This window comes from Austrofundulus limnaeus, unplaced genomic scaffold (assembly GCF_001266775.1).
Source record: "Austrofundulus limnaeus strain Quisiro unplaced genomic scaffold, Austrofundulus_limnaeus-1.0 Scaffold65, whole genome shotgun sequence".
Taxonomy (NCBI): Eukaryota; Metazoa; Chordata; class Actinopteri; order Cyprinodontiformes; family Rivulidae; genus Austrofundulus; species Austrofundulus limnaeus.
This window is the reverse complement of record NW_013952467.1, coordinates 1,583,125-1,593,999: the sequence shown is the minus strand read 5'-3', so window position 1 is coordinate 1,593,999 and position 10,875 is coordinate 1,583,125. Positions and strand designations below refer to the sequence as shown.

Genomic DNA, 10,875 nt, shown 5'->3' with positions numbered 1-10,875 from the left:
AACAGCTAAAAGAAGCAGAAAGATGCCATCCATTATCTATGCCCACTTCTTCATTTCAGAGTTGGGGTCACAGAAAGATAGAAGCCAAAATGAGCAAAATATTGATTAGAAGACAAACAAGCAAGATACTAAAACCTAAAAGATTCAGAACACTAAAGGAAACAGAATGCTAGCTACAAGTCAAAAGTAGTAAAAAAAAATTAGCTAAAATCTAAAATAAGCAAAACTCTAACTGAAAGCTAAAAGAAGCAGAACACCGCTAAATGTAAAAGTAGCAAAAACTAACTAAAAGCTAAAAGGGAAATTCTAGCTAAAAGTAGCAAAAGCCAGCTAAAAGTTAAACACAGTGGAAACGGGACTAAAAGCTTAATATCACTAAAGATCAACAGTATATGAGAAAAACACTAGAAGTTAAAAATAGCAAAAGACCAACTAAAAGTAATTAAATTGATACTGATTCCTGTTTTTATTTACATAATTTGTAACTCTCTAAAATAGGCCTGCTTGTATATTTTTATCTGTAAATATTCAGTTGTTGCTGCTTCTGCAAAACCCTGTTTAGTCACTGTTCCCTTTTTCAATTTTTAGAAAAGAGTAGAATAGAATAGAATAGAATAGAATAGAATAGTCCTTTATTAATCCCACAGTAGGGAAATTCAATTGCTACAGCGGCAATAACAAGTACACAGTGAATATAAAAACAATATAGACAAATGTTAAGAATAAAGTTTAAACTGAAAAAGAATATAAATAAAACAGAAACCAGAAAATATGAAAAAAATCAATTATGTACTGAATATGTCATATGGATATATGTGAGAAATAATGGTAGATATGTTACACATACATACATACAATATATACACAATAATATAAATATGCAAATATATATATACATATATTCAAATATACATCTATTAAAGCTGGTGATTAATTATTAGAACATTTTTAATATTGTTGGCCCAATAATATTTTATAAAAGCCTGAAAAAAAAAGTATATCAAAATGTGCAGCATGATCAGGAATAGTGTGCTTTTTGACAGCAGCACATCATAAATGAAATTACCAAAATACTGCAAAGATTTTTTTAGTCATGTAACAGTCAAAATACATGGAATCCCATTTCCACTTCTATGGGGAAAAAAGAGATAATCTAAGTCATAATAACAAAACACAATCCCAAAAATTTGAATTGGCATACCAATTTACATTTTATGCCTCRGCCCGGGAGGAGACAAACTGTTCTCTGGTTGTCTGTTTTTGCATTACTGAATGTTCGTCAAACATTCTTATGCACTGCAGCTCCTGATTGGAGCTATTGATTGCAGTCAAAATTCACATAATTGACTGTGACTAAACAGGGTGGTGCAGAAGGAGCAACAACTGAATATTTAAAGACAAAAATATACAAACAGACATATATTAGAGATTTTAAAAAAAGTAAATAACTTCTAGCTAGTATTTTGTTCTCGGTTCAGTACTTTGTGCTTCACAGCTGCTTACACAGATGACTGAATGAGCTTTGAGACTTGATGATGTGTCGCAGCAGGAAATGGTGCCTCGGACGGGCACAGAGCTGGACTTTGCTTCTGTTTTATGACCGAGCTGCTCACACGCCCAGTGATCACATTGTTTGCTCAGGTCTGCTTGCTCTTCCTCCTCTGGCACAAGCGAAGGGACAAAGGATACAACAGATTGAAATATTCGTGTTCTTTCCAACGATGTCGAGGTACCACAAAGCAGCAGTTGACGGTAACTTGGACCTCTTGAAGGAGGCCACGAGGAAACACCTGAACACTGCGGATGATGACGGCATGACTCCCACCCTGCTGGCTGCTTTTCATGGACACATCGAAGCTCTTCAGCTCATTTGCAGCAGACAGTAAGCACTCCTCTTCATCCAACAAGGCCTAGATCGATAAAAACAGAGGTTATCCTTATGTTAGATCAATCAGACTTTATAAATGTTTGACGTTTTATGAAAGATCTATATTAATATTAACACTAGAACTGTAAGGGTCAAAGGTGAACTTTACAATAAGAAAATTTAAAGAGTTCCATTGACATTTTAAAAGAATGTATTTCACACTATGTTGCTTGTGTTACTGACAGACTTTCTCATATGAGCTGAGCCAAAAGTTTAATCAGGCAAATTTGTGCTGCAAAACAATAGAGGCCTTTATCCACCCATCTATCCCCCTCAGTCCTCAGTCACCTCAACAACAAGAAGCCAGTCTAGCATGAGACTTTGAGAAGATCTTTTTCTTGTGGCGTAAATTATTATTTAAACATGTTGCATACAGGTTTTTTTAATCACAAGTAAAAGCTGGAATTTGTGACAAGGTGCAATTAAAACTTTTATTACTGTGACAGTAAAGCATTAAAGAACTTTATATTGTTAATAGCTTACCAATTATCTTGGATCTCGTATTTATTTATTATCATTATTTTTGTTTTTTCTTACGTGACATGTTATTTTGACTTTCATTTCAAATGTTAATTTAAGAGTCATATTTTTTATTTAAAATGAGAAATGTATTAGTTATGCAGTTAGTTGTTATTGAGTTCTACTGAAATCTTCAAAACAAGAGTAAAAAATGGTTTAATCTGTTTTTAAGAATATAAATTGATCAGCAGCACATTTGCTGTTTCAGATCAGGCCAAAAGTGTTTTGGTTTCCAATAAAGCCACACACGTTTGCATGTTGCCTGCTGAGAAATTATATCAAGCTTTTAAATAAATAAATAAATAAATAAATAAATAAATAAATAAATAAATAAAAATATAACCTTGACCCACAACACTATGTTAAAAATAAGATTATGAAATCTGAAGTTCATCTGAAAATATTTGAACTGCCCACTTTTTTTTCCCAAGATTAAAAAAATAAATAAAAAACTAGGGCATATGTGTTAAACTCAAGGCCTGTGGGCCAAATGTGGCCTGCCACAGTATTCTATGTAGGTCGCACAATCTTAAAAGATGTTTCAATGTCTTTAAAAATTTTCAATGCTGCTGTAAAGCCAGCATTGATCATAATGAAGGAAGTTATTGGGGTTGTTTACCACTGTCTTTTAAAGACACTACACATTGTATAGTCTTTTATAAGGTGAACAGTAATACAGTATAGTTTTATAATGTGGTCATTTGACATCCCTGCACTAGGTTAACTAATCAAAAATTTAAAAAAGAAATAGGAGCTCACTGATGATTCTCAGCAAACAGACCAAGAATTCAACACAACTAGTGTTTTCAAGGTGATTCAGGTAAATCATTGATGTTTTTGTGTTTTACAGAGGAGATCCCAACAAGAGTGACATCTGGGGGAACACGCCCCTGCACCTCGCAGCGGATAACGGCCACATGCACATCCTCAGCTTTCTGGTGAACTTTGGAGCAAACCTCTTCGCCCTGGACAATGACTTCCACTCAGCTATGGATGTCGCCGCATCTCGAGGCCACATGGAATGTGTGCGCTTTCTGGACAATGCCGCCGCGCAGCAGACCAATCAAAACCAAAGAAAGGTCGCCACCCTGAAGAAGGAGGCTCAGAAGGAGGCAGAACGGCGAGTGAAACTCTGCGAAAAGGTAAAGAAGAGACACCAGAGCAAGATGGACAAAATCAAGCCTGGGTCCATGTCGGAGGCCACCATGGGATCGGCGTCCCAGGACGAAGAAACTATGAGTGGTGTCAACGAGCAGTTCTCCAAGCTCACTGCTGTGGATCAAGTTGGCTCTATTAAGGGTACCCTTCTGAAGAGGCTAGCAAAGAAGGACAAAGGAACACTGCAGCATGCAGGAGCAGATAAAAATGTTGTCTTTCGCAAACAGGATAGCGTGGTGTCTGATAAACCAGAGTTTTTAGACGTCTTTAATGAAGAGGACGAGGGTGAGTTGGATGAAGGAGGAATGGCAAATGACGATGAGGATAACGATGATGGCATCAACAAACCAGGTCAGGTCAAGCAATCCATCTTCAATCGGCCAGGCTTCGGAGGTCTGATTTTCATGAACAAAATGAACACAGAGATAGAGGACGCACCCCGTGACAACAACGAAAGCCTTAGTTTTCTTGTTCAGAAGCCCCTTGAGGCTGAGGAGGACGGAGCTGGCTTTGACGATTTTGATGATGCCGACCTCCCCTGGGATCAGGAAGACCTGGGACTGGATGACGATGAAGCTGAGGAAAGCTCGCCTTTAGAAGTGTTCCTGTCTGCCATCTCCTTGCCAGAGTTTGCCCCCGCCTTCAGCAGAGAGCACTTGGACCTGGAGGCGCTCATGCTTTGCTCTGATGACGACCTGAAGGGCATTCGCATACAGTTAGGACCCAGGAAGAAAATCTTGGAAGCTGCTGTTCGCAGAACAAAGGCCCTGGAGAGCCCTGGTATCATGAAGGACAGCTCCCTGTGATCCATCAAAAACAGCACAGATACAAGCAAACATTTGAAATGATGTCACTTCTTGATTTGATCTGCTTGATTTCTTGTAAACAAATTCTGCAAACCTTTTCACATTGTAAAGAAATAAAATAAAAGTTGCATGGTGTTTTGTTTTGAACGACATCTGTTCAAAAATCTGCTTAGGGGGTTAAAAAACGATGGATACTTGGTGTTCAAGCTCAGTAGATTAGTGTAGATACAAACATGATGAGATTTTTGTTGTGAACTCTTGATTATTTATTACTGTGAAAGACAAAACAAAATCGGGCTGAATAAGTTGAGCATCATGTTCTTGATCTTGCTACTATTCTGTCAAATAATTAAAACATGATCAAAACATCAACATCTTCTTTCTTGTGTTGCAAACATAAAGCTCAGTGTAGGTTAGATTGATTTGGAGATTCTTGGGACCAAGTGAGAGGAAACGCTAGTATTTTTTTCTAAAGGATGTGAGGTAACTTACTGAATATTATAGGTGTGAGAACTTAAAAAGGCCAGCAAARCAATGGTAGATAACACAAAAATCACCATCATTATCATGTTGTAGGCCCAGTGCACCTCTTGCTTCAGTTTTAGGATGGTAACAACATTGGGGCCAATGTTGCACCAATGTTTTGTTCTGGATTCCAGACAGTTACTAAGTTATGTAGATTTACAGTAGTTTTTTTATATGAAGAAAAAGAGAACTGATTAATTTATCTTTTACTGGAAAATATATAGATAAAAACTGAAATTAATTTGACCTAAATGTAGCTATTTTAAAACACTTGTAAGAATTTTTGACTAAATGCATATCTACAAAATGTTTAAGTAGCTGGTTTGCTGAAAGCTTTTTGATTTAAAAGCTACTATTGATGTAATMATAACAGAGGTCTACAGTACTGTAACATAGTAAATGTACTAAACTAAACCTCTGAATAATAATAAAATAGCTTTAAGAAATTAACCAGGGGATTTGTGGGGATCTTTGTCATTAGAATCTCCACAACACGAAGCTGAAAGTACAAAGTCTTGATAGGTTTTTGCTAGATTGGATCCACGAGAAGCTCTYTTATGATTGGTGATTAGCGTTCTGTTCTGTTCGTTGATTGGTTGTAAAGGTGACAGGGGCGGGACTATTACCACAGCTGCTACTAAAATGCAAAGTGTGGAGGTGGGTGGAGCTTCGTATGAGTGGCGTTCAAGGTTGCTGACTGGAACTGGGTTTGTGCTGTATGGGGGAAGATTGTTCTGYCTCTGTTGCGGTCACGACTATGTTTTCCAGGTATTGTATTTGTCCGTTTCAGTTTCCGAGTGGTAAACATCACCCGTGTGTACATCGCACGTGCTCTCTTGAGGTCTGGAAGTAGTTTAGCTCTGTAAAAWGTCGCTTGTTTTTCGCGGCTCCATCTGAGCTAAGCCTCATTAGGGATTCTCCGCCTCTTTCCTTGCTGCTRAACTTGCACATTTCTCTTATATTACAGCTTGCTATACCCGATTTCAATYKAGCAACTTTGCAAWCTGGCTCACTATTTGCTTTCTGAAGTGGCGCGTTGATTTCAGAGGGGTTAGCTTAACGGAGCCTGTGTGTTTTTGCCTCTCAGGACTGCCTAGCACGGTCAGATATGGCTGAAGTAATTGCCGTCAGCGCCCCTCTGCTCCTGCCGTCCACTATGAACGCCATCTTCCAGGTCCAGGAGGACGCCGGTGCTTCTGCCCCTCCTCCGGCCACCCAAGGCAGCGAGGACTACCTGTTTGTGGAGACCAGGCACCCCAACACGGTCCTGCAGGGCCTCAACAGCCTGCGGCTCAACAACGCCTTCTGTGATGTGACTCTGTGCTGTGGAGGGCAGGAGTTCCCCTGTCATCGCATTGTGTTGGCTTCTTTCAGCTCCTACTTCCAGGTAAGCTCGTCTCTTCTTAGGCATGTGCTGGGAAAACAATCCTTGTGTGATTTCTTCTCGTTTCCTCAGGCAATGTTTTCAGCTGAAATGCTGGAGTCCAAGCAGGAGCGTGTTGCTATAAATGGCGTGGAACCTCAAATGATTGGCATGCTTGTGAGCTATGCCTACACATCAGAAGTGTACATCTCTAAGGCGAACGTACAGGTGAGAAATCTCACATCCCCCCCCACCTGTCAGTGACGCGTTTCTAACGGCCGATGTGATTTGTTGTGTAGGCGCTGCTGGCAGCAGCCAATCTGCTGGATGTGATGGCGGTTCGAGAGGCTTGTTGTCGCTTTATGGAGCGTCAGATGGACGAGATTAATTGTGTGGGAATTCATTGCTTTGCTGAGGCTCACTCCTGTAAAATGCTGGAGAAACGCAGCATGGAGTACATCCTGGAGCACTTCAACAGTGTTTGTCAGCAGGTGATGGGATGCTAGCAGTTCACAGGTGTTGCTTTTGTGTTTTAAATTGACTGACATCCCAAATAACAGTTTGTGTGCACCCTAGTGCTGTCTCAGTGAGGGATGTTAGCATTATTTAACGAATGTTTCTGCAGAAAGCTGTTTACGTTAAAGGCTTCCCGTATCCTGTTTTCTCCAGGAGGAGTTTTTGTCTCTGTGCGTGGACAAACTGACYGAAATCATCGCCAGTGACCTTCTCAACGTGCCTAAAGAGGAGGTGGTGTTCGAGGCTGTCGTGTTGTGGTTGAATAAATGCCCCACTCGCAAGCAGAGCTTCGAAAAGGTCAGAGTGGTTTTTAATTTCGACGAGTTGATGAATTTCTGTGCCGCAACCGTATATGGATTCATCATTTTATTTATTTAGTTTCATCTTATCTGCAGAATTTTTTACTGTCATGTGGAAGAAACTTTAACTTTTAAAGATGTCCATAAATCTGGGGATTATGTGGTACTGTTGCCACCTTTTATTTAAACAAGAATTTTCCTTCAGAGGCAGAGATGTGAAAAGATTCATGTTCAGCTTATTAAATGTTAAACTCACTGTTTTTGTGCACCATCTTGTGTGTCTTTACCAGTAATAGTATTTTTCTTTAGTTTTAAGCTGATAACGATGGTGATAGGAAGAAATTACAGTCTCCTCACTGTGGCAAAACATTATTTATTTATGGTCTCTGCTTTCATGTTTTTCAAAGGTGCTTGAGCACATCCGCCTGTCTCTCATCAGCCCGTACTACCTTCATGATGTCATCGAGTCTCTGGATGTGGTGAAGGAGAGTCAGGGCTGCCAGAAGCTCATCTCTGAGGCCAAGGACTACCTGCTGCTGAAAGACAGACGTGCAGAACTCTACAGCCTCAGAGCCAGACCTCGCAGGTCCACAGGTAAATGAACTTGCACCTTCACATTATTATTATTATTATTGTTATTGTTATTACTGAATAATTTAGAGCTTTATTAGAAATGTTCAAACACTTGTATTATGCTTTGCTCTGTATTTTTTAGCCTGATTTGTTATTGCACGCTCTTTCTTCTGAGGACTGTTTAACAATGCATCTAAAGGTCAGCAGGCTGCGACTCGCTCCTCCTCCTCTGCTTTACTTCCATCTCCATGGTGACAGGTACAGCTGAAGTGATTGTGACGGTTGGCGGGGAGGATGACAAGGTGGTGCTGCGCAGCGTAGAGAGCTTCGACCCTGTGACCAACCAGTGGAAGAATCTGGCGTGTCTGCCCTTCGCTGTGAGCAAACATGGGCTGGTTGTCTCGGGTGAGATTCATTATATTTGTATTTATTTAAAAGGGACCGTGCACAGTAATAAAGATTTGATTTAAATGTAGCAGATTTAGCTATGAGGGCTTATTTTCATCTGTAGTGCCTGGCAGGTTGGTGGTGAAACACAAAGGAATATGATAAATAAAAAGAAACAAAAATAATGCGCACATGTACTAGTAAGACCATAAAAGCTGCATTTTAACCAGAAATAAAATAAATAAAAACATACACAGGTCGATAGTGAAGTCTGATGTTACTTAAAATAAAAAGTGGCATATTTTTGTATTTGYCAGTAAACTTTTCAAAATTTTTAAACATTTGGCTGATTTAAACTTTAATTCTCTGAATAAAATAAACCAGTTTCCTCTAACATGAACAATAAGTGAGTGCTAATAGATTTATATTTTCACTTTTCATATCTCTTTGTAGATTCGACTCTGTATTTGGCAGGAGGAGAGTTTCCTGATGGATCAGCGAGCAGAGAGATGTGGCGCTATGACCCCTGCTTCGACTCCTGGATGGAGATGGCTCCCATGAATGTAGCTCGCTCCGAGTTAGGTAGGACCGTCTCAGAATAAACACCTTCCTGAAACTTAAAACCATCTCCAGATCGTTTTTTTTTTTTTTTTTTTTTTTTAAGAAAAGGAGTACAAAGTATTAAACTATTAGAAGTAAAAAAAAAAAAAAAAAGTAGGTCCTCTGGATGGGTTCTTCTTTAATGTAACGTTTCGTCTCTCCTCAAACGTAAAATAAAAAACAAAAGATATCAATTTAAAAATCATCAAAATTTACTTTAAAATCTATTCAAACACATACCAGAAATTCATAATTTGAAAAAAAGTTTTAAATTAACAGAATCCATCAAAATGCCTAACGTGACATTTTTAGTCTTTTTTTTTATATATACACGATACAGTAGATTCCACAAGTTCAGTATTTGAGTTCCACGTTTTAGCTCCATGAAATCTAATCAAATTGATCACGCAGTGATTTATTTGATGGAAGGTGCAAATTTGGTCTGCCTAGTAGAATTATTATGAATTTGTGAATGATATATTATATAACTTTTAACATAGAAACACCAGTTATTCTCATACAGAGCATTAAACACAAATGTGAGAGAAGTGTTACTCAGAAATATTCAGCAGTTTAAATTTATAAATAAAATGGTGCACTTGGGGTTTTGAAACAAAATGTCTAATCCTACTTAAAATTCCAATTAATTTAGTAATTCTTTTTGCAGCCATATCCAATATGGTCCTTCCAACAGAGTTTCTCATCAGCCACAACCCCCTAAAAATTTGCTGATGAAACTTGCATTATTTCTTCTTTATTGGTACAAATTTTGATTTGATCACTATTATAGGTTTTATTTCCAGCAAATAAAAATCATTCTAGACTTGACATTCAAAAGACAATTTATTGCCATAAATCATTTTGAATATTTATAAAGATCATCATTTATAAGTAGTAATATTGTCATTTGAGATAAAAAGATTGGTATCATCTGCAAAAAGTAATGGAAMTGTAGAACTAGATGCAGAAGCAAAATCCTTTATGTAAACAATAATGGTCTTAAAARTGAACCTTGTGGAACTCRGTATTTAATCATGTTCAGTCTAGCATAGATTCATGCTRCTTAATAAAAACATGTTTTCTGCACAATAAGTAATTACCAAGCCATTTGTATACAGTATCTTTAAAACCATATTCATAGTTTTGAAAGCAAAGATTCATGATTTGCTGTATCAAATGCTTTAGAAAGATCCCCCAATGGCAAATTCCTTATTTAAAGCAGTATGAATTCTGTCATTTCAAGAAGTGCCATACAAACACAACAAATTTTATGAAAGCCATATTGATAATTGTATAAAATGTCTTTATTTATTTATTTTTATTGAAAACTAACTGAACCTTTTGGATACCAGTTTCTCTAGGATCATCGAGAAATATGGCAAAATTGAAATTGGACGGTAATTTGAAAATAAGGTTTGCTTCCTGGTTTTTTACAAGGGTACAACTTTCGCAGGCTTTAGATCAGACGGTATAGTGCCAGTTTTCATAGATGAGAAAATAGTGGTTCAGTAATTATTGCTATAATTTCTCTGATAGCAGAAGCACTTGTCCCATCAAAGTGCAGATGTTTTCAGTCTTAGTAACATCTCCCTCACTTCGTTTTGAGTCTGGAGGATCAAAATGACTAATTCATGGAAATGAATCATTTCTATAATCTAATGAATGGATGTTTGAGTCAATTTTTTTTAATTTACTTTTTTTAATCGAGAGAGGGTCCCACGTTTGAGAAGTCAATAAACCTACACACAATCTCAAAACTGTCACAAACTGTCCATCTGAGAAGGTGGATGGATGCTGCTTTTTAATTTTAATTTTTTTCTGAAATAGCTGATTTGTTTTCCATGTAAATTTGATATTACTGACAGATTCAGAAAACTGCTAGAAGATGAGCGTACTTATTTCTATAAGATTTGTAAATGACATGATTTTAAAGAAGGTGAAGATGGATACTTCCTGTAAAGCTTAACTTTTATTTTTGAATACTTTTCCAATCCACTGGAAAACCAGGGATTATGTTTTTTTTTTTAATCCATCATTGAAATAATTAACTGGAAAGTACTTATCAAAAACTTCATTGAATAATTTCATGAATACCTGATAAGCAGAGTCTGCACCACTTTCTCTAAAGACAGAAATCTGTCCCAATAAACCTTTGAATTTTAATTTGTTTGCGGCACAGACATTTCTGTAACTGGTGATGGA

At 37.6% G+C, this 10,875-nt stretch overlaps 2 protein-coding genes across 2 annotated transcripts in view; both read left to right on the top strand.

Annotated features, from left to right (window-relative positions):
• Positions 1 to 1,071: 1,071 nt before the first annotated feature.
• On the top strand, positions 1,072 to 4,778 carry anks4b (ankyrin repeat and sterile alpha motif domain containing 4B). The gene is made up of 2 exons (XM_014010127.1): positions 1,072 to 1,882; positions 3,297 to 4,778. Exons 1-2 carry the CDS (start codon positions 1,533 to 1,535, stop codon positions 4,408 to 4,410), a joined length of 1,464 nt encoding a protein of 487 aa, XP_013865581.1. The 5' UTR covers positions 1,072 to 1,532; the 3' UTR covers positions 4,411 to 4,778.
• Positions 4,779 to 5,562: 784 nt separating this feature from the next.
• si:ch211-256e16.3 (kelch-like protein 20) overlaps positions 5,563 to 10,875 on the top strand; it is a 7,544-nt gene continuing 2,231 nt past the window's right edge. Inside the window, exons 1-8 of the mRNA XM_014010124.1 lie at positions 5,563 to 5,703; positions 6,023 to 6,322; positions 6,392 to 6,526; positions 6,598 to 6,789; positions 6,968 to 7,111; positions 7,521 to 7,707; positions 7,945 to 8,091; positions 8,527 to 8,655. Of these exons, the coding sequence (XP_013865578.1) occupies positions 5,578 to 5,703; positions 6,023 to 6,322; positions 6,392 to 6,526; positions 6,598 to 6,789; positions 6,968 to 7,111; positions 7,521 to 7,707; positions 7,945 to 8,091; positions 8,527 to 8,655 (1,360 nt within the window). The 5' untranslated portion in view covers positions 5,563 to 5,577. The remainder of the gene's footprint in view (positions 5,704 to 6,022; positions 6,323 to 6,391; positions 6,527 to 6,597; positions 6,790 to 6,967; positions 7,112 to 7,520; positions 7,708 to 7,944; positions 8,092 to 8,526; positions 8,656 to 10,875) is intronic.